The sequence below is a fragment of the Primulina huaijiensis genome, chromosome 15 (genome assembly GCF_012295235.1).
Source record: "Primulina huaijiensis isolate GDHJ02 chromosome 15, ASM1229523v2, whole genome shotgun sequence".
NCBI classification, from domain to species: domain Eukaryota; kingdom Viridiplantae; phylum Streptophyta; class Magnoliopsida; order Lamiales; family Gesneriaceae; genus Primulina; species Primulina huaijiensis.
Genome location: NC_133320.1, coordinates 3,893,352 through 3,909,760, shown reverse-complemented (window position 1 = coordinate 3,909,760; position 16,409 = coordinate 3,893,352). Strand labels below are relative to the sequence as shown.

At 37.9% G+C, this 16,409-nt stretch overlaps 3 protein-coding genes across 3 annotated transcripts; 1 reads left to right on the top strand and 2 right to left on the bottom strand.

Moving 5' to 3' along the window:
• The first annotated feature begins 348 nt into the window (after nucleotides 1-348).
• LOC140959190 (pentatricopeptide repeat-containing protein At5g08305-like) lies at nucleotides 349-2,317 on the top strand. The gene has a single exon (XM_073417007.1). It carries the CDS (start codon nucleotides 647-649, stop codon nucleotides 2,231-2,233), a length of 1,587 nt encoding a protein of 528 aa, XP_073273108.1. The 5' UTR covers nucleotides 349-646; the 3' UTR covers nucleotides 2,234-2,317.
• Nucleotides 2,318-3,968: 1,651 nt separating this feature from the next.
• Nucleotides 3,969-5,959, bottom strand: LOC140958577 (cytochrome P450 86B1-like). Its single transcript, XM_073416073.1, has 2 exons — nucleotides 4,525-5,959; nucleotides 3,969-4,439 (listed from the first exon to the last, which is right to left on the bottom strand). Exons 1-2 carry the CDS (start codon nucleotides 5,749-5,751, stop codon nucleotides 4,065-4,067), a joined length of 1,602 nt encoding a protein of 533 aa, XP_073272174.1. The 5' UTR covers nucleotides 5,752-5,959; the 3' UTR covers nucleotides 3,969-4,064.
• Nucleotides 5,960-7,065: 1,106 nt separating this feature from the next.
• Nucleotides 7,066-11,908, bottom strand: LOC140959802 (serine carboxypeptidase-like 34). The gene is given in 11 exon segments (XM_073417816.1): nucleotides 7,066-7,381; nucleotides 7,457-7,565; nucleotides 8,412-8,504; nucleotides 8,588-8,718; nucleotides 8,792-9,085; nucleotides 9,300-9,322; nucleotides 9,325-9,345; nucleotides 9,478-9,570; nucleotides 9,686-9,781; nucleotides 9,886-9,993; nucleotides 11,501-11,908. Coding segments are annotated over 11 exon segments (1,428 nt in total). The 5' UTR covers nucleotides 11,811-11,908; the 3' UTR covers nucleotides 7,066-7,231.
• Nucleotides 11,909-16,409: the final 4,501 nt, after the last annotated feature.

Here is a 16,409-nt window from a genome sequence, read left to right as displayed (position 1 = left end):
GGACATGTACATCGTTCAATACAACCAAAAGTAAAGCTAGCTCAAGAAATCGTATCATGTGTGAATAAAAAATATATGAGGTTCCAAGCTTTGACAATTGAAGAGTTACCTTGTTTAAATAATTTCAGTGCACTTACTTCTAAGGGTTGTAATTGAGAATGTCATTTGAAGCCATCGTAGGTCTTTTTTCCATATGTTGCTACTGAATGAACGTTGAATAAACAAGTGATTAATCGATTCAACGTGACTCGCACAAAAGGTGCCAAGTTTGTCCTCCAGGAAAGGCAACGGATCCTTGTTAAGAGCTTAGATTTAGCTCATATATTATACAATAAAATGCATGAATGATTGTAAGTATACATGAATTCCAAACAATAGGCATCCATGCAGTACATGATCGACAGAAAAGATAAACCCGGTACGAGGTCGAGGGGCAGAGGAGAACCATGTCGTTAACAAATTTATAGTCAGAGTCTAAGAGCCGCAGCAACTCGTCCCTAATGGCTATAATTTTCTTGATTAGAGGTGAGTCGATTTGGCGGGCGGTCCTTGACCAAGGATCAACCTTGTTCGAACATGCACATATATATACTTCATAGTTCATTACAGATATATTTCAAACAACAGTGAATATCGTTGAACAAGAATGGTTGATGTATCATCTTCTGTTTTCTTAAATTTGCTTGACAAGTGCAGCAGTTCGTCTCAGTTGAAGCAAATCCAGGCCCTTCTGACATCTTCTGGCCTATCCAACATCCATCCATTTACGGGAAAAATTCTGTCTTTGGCCGCTAATTCTCTCGACATCGGCTATGCTCATCGATATTTTCTTCAGCTCCCAAATCCCATGATCTTTCATTACAATGCTCTCATAAGGGCATTTTCAAATAGTAAAACGCCACACAGATCCATCCTCGTGTTTGTCCAACTGTTGCTTCATGGTGTTGCCGCCGACCATCTAACCTACCCTTTTCTTGTCAAGGCTTCGGCACGCCTTTCGAACCCTGTACTTGGCGGATGTATTCATGCGCATGCGTCGAGGAATGGCTTTGCGTCTGACTTGTTTGTATCAAATTCTTTGATCCATATGTATGGTACGTGTGGTGAAATAGAAAATGCACAGAAAGTGTTCGGTGAAATGCTGGCCAGGAACTTGGTGTCTTGGAACACGATTCTGGATGCGTTTGCCAAGTGTGGGGATGTTGTTTCGATGAGGGAAGTGTTTGACACGATGCCTGAGAGGAATGTGGTGTCGTGGAGCTCTTTGATTGATGGCTATGTCAAGGATGGGAATCACAGGGAGGCCTTGTCGGTTTTCGAGACAATGAGAGCGAATGGAAAACCGAAAGCAAATGAGGTAACAATGGTTAGTGTTTTATGTGCTTGTTCTCACTTGGGTGCACTTCAACAAGGAAGGACGATGCACCGATACATAGTAGAGAATAAGCTCCCGATAACTCTCGTCTTAAGGACGTCCCTTGTAGATATGTATGCTAAATGTGGTGCAATTGAGGAGGCACTGGTTGTATTTCGTGAGGTTTCAGCAAGATACACGGATGTTTTGCTATGGAATGCGATGATAGGAGGGCTCGCAACGCATGGCTATGCTGTGGAAGCATTGGACCTTTACAAGGAAATGCGAGAATTGGGTATCAAATCTGATGAGATCACATACTTGTGCCTGCTGAATGCGTGTGCCCATGGAGGATTGGTGAAGGAGGCACGGGAATATCTAGACATCATTGCTAAGAATGGTATGGCGCCGAAGGCTGAGCATTATGCTTGCGTGGTGGATGTGCTAGCTCGTGCAGGTCACGTTGACGAGGCATACTCGTTGGTATCTCAGATGCCAATAGAGCCCACAGCTTCAATGTTGGGAGCGTTATTTAACGGTTGTATAAACTATAGAAAATGTGAAGTTGCAGAAGCAGTGGGAAGAAAGCTGATTGAGCTGGAGGGCGATCACGATGGGAGATACATCGGGCTATCTAATGTATACGCGGTTATAAAATGGTGGGATGAAGCAAGAAGAACTAGAGAAGAGATGGAATCAAGAGGAGTGAAGAAGTTTGCTGGATGTAGTTTTGTGGAGGTTCTTGGAAAACTTCACAGGTTCATTGCTCACGATAAGGCTCATTCAAGATTTCAAGAAATCTACTTTATGTTAGGTGTACTTATGGAACATATGAAATTAAGTGCACATCCAGGGAGGCTAGAAATTCATTTTTATTGAATGTGTGGTATAGGTGATGTTGTAAAGAAGAAAAGTTGTGTAGAAAATTAACTTCGTTATTTATATAAATCCTAAAATTTTAATCTCTTATTTAAAGTCCTTACAATTATTTTATTTTCATTTCCGTGTTTGGGATCACAGAATGCCTTCCTCCTAGAGTCGAAAAACAACTTGATAAACTCAAATTAATTGTCGGTTAAACATTATCATAATTCAGAATTTGAGATGATATTCAGGTTTCAATTAATAATGTATATATAAAATTTTAATTCATATTGTTACAACTAATTCCGCTGTAGCAAATTGTCAATTTCTTATAGAAAATTCGGCACAGTTGCTGTGCCCCGGGTTCGAGCCCCGGCAGCGGATAAGTTTTTTCCACATTCTAATAATAATTTATTATTGTTTTTTATAAGAATCGTTTTGAATATTTACTAATATATATATTTTTAAAAATAAAATAACAAAGCAAAGTAATTTTTTACTTCTTCAAAAATCTTATAAATTTTTATGGATATAAAAAAAAATATTTTAACACTTTATATACATCTAATAATATATTTTAAATAATGTATAAACTCGGTCAAACCCCATTAAATATATTGGACTTAATTAAATTATTTTGATAACGAGTTTGATTGATGTCCTCTTTATGGATTAAGTATTCCAATTAATTTCAGTATTTGTCTATTCTATCATTTGATATACCAATAATAAATCATACACAATATAAAAAAAATGTTTATTACTCATGACAAAAGGCATTCAAAATATCGAGAAATCTACTTCATATTTAATGTACTTGTTGTACAACTTATCAAATTGCACAAAATTAAAATTTTCACGAAAATCTACTTTCAAGGATCAATTTTGTGATACATGTCTTCGACATAACTCATGAAAAAATATTATTTTTATGTTAAAATTATTATTTTTCATTGCAATTATGGACAACATCAATTCATCTCACGAATATAGATTCATCAAAACGTGTCAGAAAAAACTTACTTATGAATTGAGTGCACATCCCGAAAGGCTAGAAATTCAACTTTGGTAATGAGAGGTAAAGAAGAAATGTTGAATAGAAAATTAAATTTTTAAAGGATACTTTGTTACCTAATATCTATAAAAACAAATTTACTTTGCTTAGGATACATGCAATTATTTTATTTTAATGCCTTGGGATGTAAGACGGCTTCCTCCTAGAGTCTAAAAAGTAGGAAAACAAATAAGTCACCGAATGTCTAAATCAAAATTCCTATTCTCTAAAATAGGCAGCACAATTTTCCAACCGGTTCGAATCCCCGCGTGAAAAGCTGGAAACGGGGAGATTAATGAGTGTTATCGGATCTGAGTTCGATGATTTTTGTCAACAAATCGGAGCGGGTATGAAACGAATGGAGATGTTATCTTCTTCGTACCGGATCCGATAATTAATAATAGTAAAACATTGATCAATTTAATAAATATTTGAAACATAGATGGTAACTTGAAAAATGATTTAATCACTGTAGAGTCGGGGATGTAGATTCCCCTATTAGCTGGAATCAGAAATGTGGGCTGGAATATAACTAAGAGTATGACACACACAACATAAAGTTTTATATATCGGACTCAATTAAATTATTTGGATAATTTTTCGATTATGTTTACAATCATCATTCATCAACAGCAAATGTGCATATTTTTGTCTATAATTTTAAATTAAAAAAATCATTAATTGAAATAATTTAGATAAGGTCCAAATGAAGAACATAATAATATATTAACACACAACACAACATAACTACATCATAGAAAGTTACCACACCCAAAGATTTATGACACTTGTTTAGCTTCTATCTCTTGTGGAAAGCTCCATCTTTAGTCCATATTTCATGTACATGGTCAGTGCCAGTTTTGGCTCCACGGGATGATCTTCGACGACGGTCATCCGATACCGGTACAAGATAGAGGCCGCCACGAACTTCATCTGATAATAAGCAAAATCTTTGCCTAAACAGAGTCGAGGGCCACCGTTGAATGCCGTGAACTTGTAGGCTGATTCGCTCATGTATCGTCCGTTTCTCAGCCATCTCTCTGGTTTGAACTCTTTGCAATCTTTGCCCCATACGCTTTCCATTCGACCCATTGCATATATCGCATACACTACTTTTGTTCCCTTCTTGAGTACGGTTCCATCCGGGAATTTGTCATCTTCCACCACCTATTTTTATGAACATACACAATCATATTAATCTTCAAATTTTCTCGATGTAATTTGGATATAATATTCCAAGTTAATTAATTACCTCCTTGTGGTCGACTGGGACTGATGGGTACAACCTGAGAGCCTCCGACAGAGCCGCCTGCAAATACTCCATCTTCTTCACCTCTTCCGCGCTGAACACAACGTCTCCACTGCAACTCGGCCCCTTTCTTTTGCTCAAAATCCCACTAATCTCCTCCATTATCCTATGCTCCACCTCCCTATGCCCATCTAAAAGCCAGAAAAACCAGCTCAATGCGACAGACGATGTGTCCCTTCCCGCCAGTATGAAATTCACACAAATATCCCTCAAGAATCTATCAGAATATGGTCTGCTATCTTCATCTTTCAGCCCCATGAACACCGTCAGCAGATCCGATCTTTGCCCGTCGTCGTCGTTCTTGTCCAGTTCTTGTCTCCTACCTCTGATCACCTCCTCAGCGAAATCATCCACTCCTTTTATCGACTCCATCAATGTCCCCTCACTTCCCAGCTCAAGATACCTCATCGCCTTCCATACAAAAGTAGGCGTCATAAATCTTAACACGGTTGCTTCTGTCGCGGCCTCGAATGCTCGAGCAAATGGGATATCGGGCAGGCCGAGGCGCAAGCACCCTGGATCCACCCCAAAAGCGATCATACACACGTTGTCGAACGTTAGCCTGAGTAGTACATCTTGTAAGTCAATCCAGGAGTTTCGCTTCAAAGAATCATCTAAGACGGGGATCAATCTCTCGTGCACCAATTCGATCAGGGAATCAGTAGTCATCCTCCTAAACATTGCGGAATGAAACTCAAGACTCGCCGTCTTCCTCTGCCTCTGCCAAACAACATCATCCGCGTTGAATATGCCGTCGCCTAGCAAGTCCCTCACCGTGTTCCTGAAGTAGCCTCCTTTAGGGAAATTCGTAAAATTCGTCTTGAGGAGATACTCCACGTTCCGAGGATCCGAGGTAACGACACAATTGAGATTGGTAAACCAGGGGCCTTTAAAGGTAAAGGTCCCATTTTGGGTATTCAATATCCCAGAAATCCACTCATATATGTTTCCACGGACACCGGCCATAAGAGATGGCAGCATCCCCACGAAAGGCCAATTGGGGAGGCCTTGATGCCTCTTCTTCCTCAAGCAGTGTATTGTTAGAAACACAAGAAAAGCCAACAAAATCTCAACCATTTGAATATCAGAAAAGAACCAGAATAAACCATAATAATTCGCTGCATAATTAGCCACATAATGACTACTAACAGTAGCGGAAGTATTCATCATTTTGGTATGAATTCAAGAAATGGAATTATGGTGGCAGAATAGTGAGTGAGTCATGCATGTCATGTGTGTTAATAAGGGCTTGCATGAGTTTGATTTGGTGAGCTGAAAATGCAGCCAACTTTGTAATGTATATATTCTATGAACAAGTGTGCGTCAAGAAGAAGAATTTGGATTGGTCCTTAATCCTTGGCACATAGTTTATGGAAGATTGAGGAAAATTTTATGAATTACATTCCTTTAATTAATCGATTGAGTATGGGATTAATGCAAGTTAATTAATAGTTTATTGGTAGATGGTATTTGGTTTGACTAATTTTAGGGGGAAGATGAGGGAGTTGGTGGCCTAAGATTATGACAACGAGAAATTATAACAAGTTTCCTTGAGATGGTTTAGCTACAAATAAAGAATGCCAGTCCGATGTTGATTTAACCTTAACACAAGCACACAGTTTGTTAATCCCATTCAGTTGCTTGCTGCGCAATCATTCTCCTTGTTTTTGTTAGTTTGGGAGGTGGGGTTGTTAAAATAGATGTCTTGTAAGTCAACTGTTGGCTAATGAATTTATTGATTTGGTTGTAATAAATAATATTTATTTAAGTATAATTTATATTTCATGGTTTCTTTTTACTTTATATGTATAATAATACAATCAACATAGATAAAGATCTTGATTATAACTTAATACAAATGAATCGTACTTCGATCTTGAAACTCATATGTAAACATTATATATTCTAAATTCGTTTCTAGTCGATTCAGTCACCTAAAAGTAATGATAAAAGCTGCTTGAACTTGAGACTAACATATGTAATGTTGTGTATCGCTTTTCTCGGTAAGACTTAAGAGCATATAGATGTCCAAACCATACGAGTGTTACCGTTAAATTTCTTCTAAATTTTCTATTGCAATTTAGAACAGGAACACATATTCCAGTCGTGAACTTGATTGAAGATCGAAGAAAGAATTTTTTTAAGAAGATCTTTTGTAGGGAATACTACAAGAGCTATCTCTGCTAATCCCGTAATAATCGGCTCCAAGTGATTTATTCACTCAAGGTATATTCATAAACCCTCTATGAATGATTATTATTGCTCCAACCACACGAGTGTTCAAAAATGTTATTTGATTATCAAATTAAAATTTTAAAACTTCCGCTACGTTTTGGACACGAGAAAACTGATTTCCAACATGAGTTTGTTAAAATTAGGTCTCGAACACAAACTATGTCCTACTAGATAGATTATAAGTCGACCGCATAATCATTCTTTTCACGAAAATAAATTGAAATTTCATGTATTATTTTTTTCTTTGAATTCACGTTTCACACGCAAAATTTCATTATCAAGTAAAACCCCGTCTCCGAATTTCGACGATCCACCCCAACTCATGCCTTGCCATCTTTTCCGGATTAGCTAGCATATTATTTTCAAGCTTATAATGTATATTGGAATAGAATACAATGAAATTATTGATTAAAAATTAGTATGGTGCTGGTGGGAGTGCTTTGCCAGCCAAGAAATGTTTGAGCATTTGAAGCGATTGCTTGGGCTTGAAGGAGGGGACCTGGTGCCCTGCTCCTCTTACTGTTACAAACATCAACCCTTTGTACTCCACAGTCCACCCCCCAACCTACATTATAACACATTAAAATCATTAAATTAATTATTTTAAAACAGAAAAATATAATTTTATATTAAAAAATACCTGGTGCTTGTCAGTGTACCAAGGAGACCAGTCCCGAGTGATTTCCAATCCCAACTTCTTTAAAGTGTATCTTGTTGATGTCACTGGAATCCTCCCATCAGTATCTCCACTGATTACCAATCAAGTTATCAATCAACCACAGGGAACCAGTCAGGGGACGAAAAATATATTAGAAATTTTAAGAGCGCAAGAACAAATTTTAGAGACTTCAAAAAAAAAATTGAGGGGGAGATTTGAATCCGAGAAACACAAATCCTTCTCCTGGAAGATACTTTCCTATCGAACCTTGGATACCTGTTTCTTTTTATTCCAACTCTTCTCACCATTTTGTTGCTTTTTGCACTATTTTCCTCTGTTAGTGTTCCCATTGAGGTTTCTGTGTTAAAATATTCCATTGTGTGCTTTGTTCCATTTCCAACCTAACCATGAAGTAATTTATGTCTTCTCCAGCAACTTGTAGATGGTTTTTTTGGGACAAGATGCATGCAGCTGTTATCCTCTCCTGCTCTTTCAACTAGCTACGCTAGTTTGTTTGATTAACGAGCAATTCTTAACTGAACACAAAGTTCTTGATCGGGAGTGGCCTCAAACAATTGACTGGCATGTATTTGGCGGAAGCAAATGGTTGTTATGGATTGGATTGGTTGGATTTCTTCCCTCGATAGAATTTATTCTTTGGCATGTGATAAATAAGAAATCATTGGAAACAGGCTTCTGTGATATTTCATATTGGCCATGTGAACTCGATTAAAATCGATGAGTTTCGTTCAGCGCATGTACTCAAAGCTTACATGCTGACTACTGACAAATCTTTGGAAATTTCTGTTGAAACAAGAAACTGAGTTTTCCATTCAAAGCATCTAGTATATTTATATATAGATATATATATATATACACTAATTTGACACTAGTCTACTGATCATATGGTAAGAGATAACGAAACGGATTTATATACCTGTACACCCAAACTCGTAGACTAGCATCAGCCAATTTTCGAATGATCGGGAGTATAGACGATGGTGCATCGCTCCAGGACGTGATGGTGTCGCTGCATTAACATAAATTCATTCAATCAAACTCAAAAGCAAAGCGAAAAAGAAAATTCCTATTTTTGATAACTCACGTTCATACCTACAATGAGTCCATGCATAGGAAATTTTGGTGACATTGGCATGAAGGGCTCTTTGAACATCAGCCTTATTTAGATATTTCTCAGTGTAATCTGAGTCACATGGATCATAACCTGCATATACTCTCCTCCCCTGAAACCCCCCGACAATATTAAACTTAGGATAAATATTATTTTAAATATAATGCATGGTACATGATACCGACATGGTTAAAGGTTGATAAGAGGCGATGACCAAAAGGTATAGCTGGTGATCTACTAGCAGCACTGGTATTGGAATGAACACAGTTTGGAGTGTATAAACTGTACATGTCTATGATTTTATACACCTCGAAGTATTTATCCACCGCGTGGTTGCACCCTTCAGATTGATTCTTTCGAGTAAAGTTGCATTCGACATTGATCCGATGGTATAAACTGTCGGATATTACAGCATGGTGCCATGCATAGTCTACCAATCCCTTTTGGTCTGTTTCATCATCCAATACAGGATTCCCTATCTGCACATCATTCTAATTTTATTATCATTATCATATTGTTCCATTTCTTCTGTATATATATCTTCCCGAAATATATATACATATACACATGAGGATTGTAATTAAAAGATTGAGATATATACTTCAATTTAACTGCGTACAATTATAGAAAATATAAACTATCCAAACGGCACGATACGATTATTCGAAGGATCTCATACACATCATAGCATACCAGAATTCCCTTGAGATTAATTCTGCAAGCTGGGGTACATAGTGTCCTATAATACATTACAATATTAAATGGATTCAAATAGTTTAACATGAATAATCCGATAATTAATATTAAATCAACTAATTAATGACTCCAGTGAAGAGAAATAAAAGATAAATATTGATGCATGACGACCTACCTGCATAGCTCTCCCCAGAAATGTAAAAGTCCTGATTTTTATATTGTGGGAATCTTCTGAACCAATTGACCAAGAAGATGTATGAATCCAGGGCTGATCCATCATCAATTATTCATGCATGGTTAAACATATATATCGTTAATGAAACGTACATGTGCGCGCGCACACATGCGCATATAATAATAATAATAATTAATATATATACAACCTGTGATATTGTCACCCAGCTGTTTAATATCAGCGGAGGTGTTTGTGTATGAGAATCCAACGCCAACAGGGGATTCGACAAACAATAAGTTGGCAGCTGCATTTCACGTTAGGAATCCCATCCCACCAATTATATAACATATGAAAATTTTGAAATATTATTGATAATTTTTAAACATAGAAATGCATGAGAAGTACCACCTTTATTCCATGTGTTTTTGTTAAACTTGAGCTCTGGTTGACCTTTCTGTGAAAGGAAAGGCCCCAACTCCTCCAATGCACCATAGCCTATTGATGAACATCCAGGACCTGCATGCAGCCAAACCTTACGGTCGATCGGCTAGAAACTAATAGTGGCAAGCGGAACCATCCAGATGGGATCGATGATAGGCGGAGTCGTACCCACCTCCCGTCGCGGTCACATATAAAGATTCGTGAGACCGTCTCACAATAGACATACTCTACTTAAAATCGTTGATATTTTATCGAACTAAAATGGTAAAATATTGAACTGTGTGTTATAATTAGCAGAAGAATATTAAACCAATCTTAATAAAAATTCGTTGGTCATTTTTCCTTTGATAATTTACCAAATAAATATTAAAAGATGAAAAAAACACAAAACTCTTGTGAAACGGTCTTACAGATCAATTCCGTGAGTCGGGTATCTTATTTTGGTCATCTATGAAAAAATATTACTTTTTATGTTAAGAGTATTACTTTTATTGTGAATATCGGTAGAGTTGACCCGTCTCACAGATAAAAATTTATTAGATCGTCTCACAAGAGATTAAAAAAAAAAAAAGAACTTGGATTTTTGTCCGTGTATAGTTGCTTCTTTGTATTAAATTTTAGTCTTAATCCATATTTTTTCAATTTTATGTAAAACTAGTATTTTTTTTTATTAGATTACTCATCCGAAACTACACGAGTAAGAAAAAGAACTAAAATCGCGAAAAATTAGGATAATAAAGTAAGAATAAAATTTTATAATATTGAAAATATAAAATATAAAAAAGACACACGTATAAGATAAAAATACAAGTATAGATAATAATAATAATAATAATAATAATAATAACATATTTATAAAATGGTTTGTAGTTGGACCGTTGACTATTCTAGTCTAATGGACGCCATAGAAAATGAAGATATTTTCACAAAAGCCAAAAAAATAAATAAATGCAGGGCCCAAAGCTAAATTTTATGCTTTTGACTGAAAATAATAACATTTCGTGTTTTGTTATTTTAAAAATAACATGTTTTTTGTGAGATGGTATTACGAATTTTTATCACTGAGATGAGTCAATCCTACCGATATTCACAATAAAAGTAATGATATTAGCATAAAAAGTAATATTTTTTCATGGATGACCCAAATAAGAGATTCGTCTCACAAAATACGACGACCCGTGAAACCGTTTCACATAATTTTTTTTCTTTTAAATATTTAATTGTTATTTTTATTTTTTCTTCTTTCAGTATTCATCGTGCCAAAGCCAAAGCTAAAGCTAAACGTCATAATTTGATTTCCGAAATCGCCCCGGCAACGAATAATGTATGTTGGTCAAAAAATAGAACATNGAACTCAGATATCTCCAAAACATTATGACATGCATCATAATTAAGGTTTGAAAATCGAAAATGTCTATTTTTTTTAAAAAAAAAACTGATAAAAGAATAAATTGTTGTAAAATTAATTATTAGAAATTACTAAAAAAAAGTTGTAGTAAATTAAAATGGATGAAAATAATAATAATTATTATAATTATAATAATAATAATAAATAATTTAAAACGTGGATAAAAAAGCTGACCTCCATTGAGCCACAAGAGCAGAGGTTTCTTGTGAGGAAGCTTTGTGGCCTCAAAGAACCAATAGAACAACGCCCTGCCATGACATTGGTTCACATTCACATACCCAGAATATTGCCTGAAACTCACTGCCGGCTGCCCCGGCAGCGCCACCACCCTGTCGGCTTCTTGTTCCGCCACCCCTCCGCCGCCTCCGGTGGTGATGGTGGTTCCAGCTGTCGGCTCAATTCCCGCCGCCAGTCCCAAGCCCAGCACCACCATTAACACATTAACAGCATAATTACCATGCCTACTGCTGCTATATCTGTACATGCTCGATTATGATTATTTTCGAAATGGATAGTCTGATATATCTTGGTTTTGTGGATCAATAATGGAATAGTAATATTATCCTTTCTATTATTTCTGTATATATATATATATATATATACACACACACACACGGAGAGAAGCGATCATTGTAGGTGATATATGAGGGGTATAGATGTAAATCGAATCTTATTTATTTATTATTTACAAGAAATATTACAAGAGAATAGTTAAACAATATTAGAAAGTTAATTTTTTTTTTTTTTGAAATGAGAATGTCATTTATCAAATGTTGTCCTCACAATCGTGGGAAATGAAATTACATAAGATATCTAGAGGGTGATTCATAATAAAAAGATTTGCAAAAGATATGGCCGCTCTAGCAAGAGTATGAGCCACCATATTTGCTTGTCTTCTAACATGTTGAATTTTGAAAGAAGGATGTGCTTCAAGAAATTTACGGCAACCGGATATAATTGAGCCAAACTCTGTGTAATCAACATTCTTTGAGGTGATCGCATGTACTACCGTCCTTGAGTCGGTTTCAAATATAATGTCGTGGAGTTCCAGAGAGGTTGTCCATGCGATAGCATCAAGGAGAGCAAGTGCTTCGGCCTCCTTAACTTCAAACAGACCGTAATTCACATGTGTCTTGCTCACCATGAATTCACCTGCCGAGTCGCGCACCACAGCACCGAAGCCAACAGCTTGATGTTCGTTAAACAATGCCGCATCAACATTGCACTTCACATATGGATCAGGAGGTTTCGTCCATCGATCATCCGCAACCCGACGGGAACTTGAGGGTTGTCCATTTGTAGAGTTCTTTTGTGCTTGAGTCCAGTTCCATAACATATCATAGCCGAGTGAAACAATGGTTTGCGGCGGTCTAGACACACCACTCCATGGTTTCTCATTTCGATAGCGCCATATGCTCCATACTATAGCCGAGAGAATTGTTTGTGTAGCCTTGGGGAATTTATTCAAACTTTCAAATAACCAATTTGAGAATGATACTGCATCTCTTGCACAATTCGTTACTAGGTGATCAAGCTTTGCAATTTTCCAACACTCCTTTGCATATGGGCAGTCAATGAACATATGCCAATTGTTTTCCAATTCTGATTCACATATCACGCAGCAGGAAGGTACCTGTATATTCTTTGATTGAAGTTTCAAGCGGCAAGGTAGGAAGTCACGCGCTGCTCTCCAAATGAATGATCGTATTTTCGGAGGTGTTGATAATTGCCATATCTTGGACCAGTCCCCATTCTGTCGATGTACCTGCTCCTGGTTGGTAATGGTTTCCATGATGATTCTATATCCTGACTTCACTGTATAGTTACCATTTCCACTAAAGTGCCATATACGGTCATCATGTGAGGCCAGAGGGTTTAACGGAATATTCATGATTTCCTGAACATCTCGATGGGCAAAAATTTCGTGGAGCTTTCCGGTATTCCATTGCCTAGTATCTGGGATCAGCAGCTCCTTCACATACTTCACTTCCTCTTGATGATTATGCGGTGTTTGGATATAGAAGTTTCTGGAATTTCTTAGCCATGGGTGTGTCCAGATTTTTATATGCTGACCATCTCCGACTTTCCATCGTAATCCTCGAGCCAAGATCGCTTTTGAGGACCAAATACTTCGCCATATGAAGCTAGGATTTGATCCTAAGCTTGTTTCCATGAAGTCTTTTTTCGGAAAATATTTGGCTTTGAGTAATCTTGAAGATAAAGTATTTGGGTTTGAAAGGAGCTTCCAACCTTGCTTAGCATGCATGGCTAGATTATAGGCTTCGAGATTGCGGAAACCAAGTTCTCCGTTTTCCTTTCAAGTGCAGATTCTGTTCCAGTTCGTCCAATGTATTTCACTCGAATTTTGGGAATTTGTTCCCCACCAAAAGGAGTTCATCATTTTCTGAAGCTCATCGAGAAGGGAGGTAGGTAACAAGAAGACATTCATACAACAAGCCGGTAAAGCATGGGCCACTGATTTCAACAGTACTTCTTTACCTGCTTTCGATAGGCCATTTCCTCGCCAATTTTGTATACGATTCCAGAGCCGATCTTGCAAGTAACTGAAGACCACTTTCTTCTTAATACCGATCAATGATGGGAGACCAAGATAGCGTCCTGTGTCCAGCGGTTGTGACACTCCAAGTATCAAGGAGAGCTCATCTTGTTTTTGGATTTCAACATTTTTGCTAAAAAATATTCCAGATTTTCCAAAATTTATGGCTTGCCCACTAGCCCTTTCATAGATGGTTATTATCTTCCTGAATTCTGTGCATTCTTCCTTTGTTGCCCTGAAGAATATAAACGAATCATCGGCAAAGAAGAGGTGAGATATTATCGGGGCCCGACGACATATTTTAACCCCATGCAGCGTGCCTCTGCCTGCAGCTTTCTCTATCAAAGTGGATAGCCCTTGTGTAAAAATAATAAACAAATAAGGTGATAGAGGGCATCCTTGGCGCAAACCTCGTTTTGGTGTTATTGGTCCAACCAAATTTCCATTCACCCGCACTTGGTACCGCACTGTTGTAACGCAAAGCATCATGAGATCCACCCATTTATCATCAAAGCCTAGCTTAAGCATCATGAGTTTCAGGAAACCCCAATCAACGCGATCGTATGCTTTACTAATGTCAATCTTCAGTGCCACATCTCCATGTTTGCCTCGGTGTTTTCGCTTCATGTGATGGATAATCTCAAAAGCTATTATCACATTGTCGATGATTGAACGGCCTTGAACAAAAGCTGCTTGTGTCTCTGAAATTGCCTTTGGCAAAATCAGCTTTAATCGGTTTGCCATCACCTTTGCAAGCACCCTATACATGACATTACACAGGGATATCGGCCGAAGATATTTCATAGTGTTTGGGTTTGCACACTTCGGGATGAGAGTGATAATAGTATCATTGAATGTCGTTGGGAAGTTTACCTGGTTCAGCCATTGTACACCTTGCTGGAAAAATTCTTCACCCATGATATGCCAACATTTTTGGAAAAACCCAGGATTATACCCATCCGGTCCCGGTGATTTGTTTGGGTTCATTTGGAACAGCGCGTCTCGGAATTCGTCACTGGTAAAGGGGGACAACAGTGTATTATTGTCAGCTGCTGTGAGCTTTGGTTCAATCTGGTTTAGTACCTCATCATATTGGGCATTTTCGGATGAGAAGAGCTGGTCGAAATATTCACCAGCAATGCGTTCAAGATTCCGGGGATCATTGAATTCTTTGCCCGTGTCATTAGTCAGACTCTGGATTCTATTGTATGCCTTCCTCCTTGTTGCCATCGAGTGGAAAAATTTCGTGTTAAGGTCTCCTTCCTTAAGCCAAAATTGTTTTGCTCGTTGTTTCCAATATATGTCATGTTGTATTATCAAATGATTTAATCTTTGCTTCATCTCTTCAATTGTTGATACTGATTTCTTGTCTGTGAAAGAGCGCATCCTATTGATCATGGTTTTGAGTTCCTCGATACTTCTCCGATTTACTTTTGGATGTTTTTTGCTCCACTTCATTAGAGCAGTAGATAGCACATTGAGTTTGTTTGTTATCATTTCAGATGATGTTGTAGTCGCCCACATATCCGTCACAGTGCTAATGAAGTCCTCTTCCTCCATCCATCTATTCTCGAAGCGGAAAGATATACTGCCCAACTTTGTTACTTGGCCTTCAGTGACCAGGAGTATAGGTGAGTGATCTGAGCACGTAGCCATCGTGTTCTCTACAGATGCCTCTGGGAAGCGTGCTGCCCAAGATGTGGAGGCCAGAGCTCGATCAAGTTTTTCCTCCACAAAGTGTGTTTTGCCCCTTCCTTTTTCCCATGTAAACGAATGTCCTGTCATCTGAATATCTTGTAAATTACTTTGCATTACTGCCTCTCTAAAGCCGTGGATCATCCATGTTGGGCGTTCGACTTGGCCCTGTTTTTCACTCGAGTCAAGTATATGTTAAAGTCACCAATAATACACCAAGGAAGATGACTAATACGGGATAGAGCCTTGAGGAAATTCCATGCTTCTCGTCGTCTTCGTTGTTCCGGGAAGCCATAATACCCTGTTAATCTCCATTCGTCCTTTTCGGGTTCCGTAATTCTTACGTCGATATGGTTCCGTGAATACCCTGTGACCGCACATTGTTCCGAAAACTTCCACAGAACCGCAATACCTCCACTACGACCCTCTCTGTCAACTGAGAATGCCGCATCAAAGCCAAGAGAAATTCTAAGTTCTTCAATCTTATTTGAGTGTGTCAAGGTTTCATAAAGGAATATCACCACCGGCCTGTGAGCTCTCACTAGCTCACGCATATTTGGAACCGCACGAGTATGGCCCAGTCCTCGGCAGTTCCAGCTTAGGATGATCATGGCTGTCGGCAGGCCTGGAGTCCAGGCCCTGCCGATAAAAAAGGCACCACATTGGTGTTATCGTTGGTTTCCCTATCATCCTCCTTGTCCTCATAGTTTTTGCCCTGTTCAGAGGTGTCCGACTTTGTAGCGGGTTCCTTATCCATATCCATGTCTCTGTAATTTTCATTTTTGTTGCAGGCTGCCCTTCTTCTTTTTCGGTCTTCATTTAAGGTAAGCT

Excerpts from the sequence above, each read along its gene's own strand:
- LOC140958577 (XM_073416073.1), bottom strand. The coding sequence starts at position 5,751 with ATGATGAATACTTCCGCTACTGTTAGTAGTCATTATGTGGCTAATTAT. Across the intron at positions 4,440-4,524 it reads TCCCAGTCGACCACAAGGAG|GTGGTGGAAGATGACAAATT; the intron begins GTAATTAATTAA and ends TCATAAAAATAG.
- LOC140959190 (XM_073417007.1), top strand. The coding sequence starts at position 647 with ATGGTTGATGTATCATCTTCTGTTTTCTTAAATTTGCTTGACAAGTGC.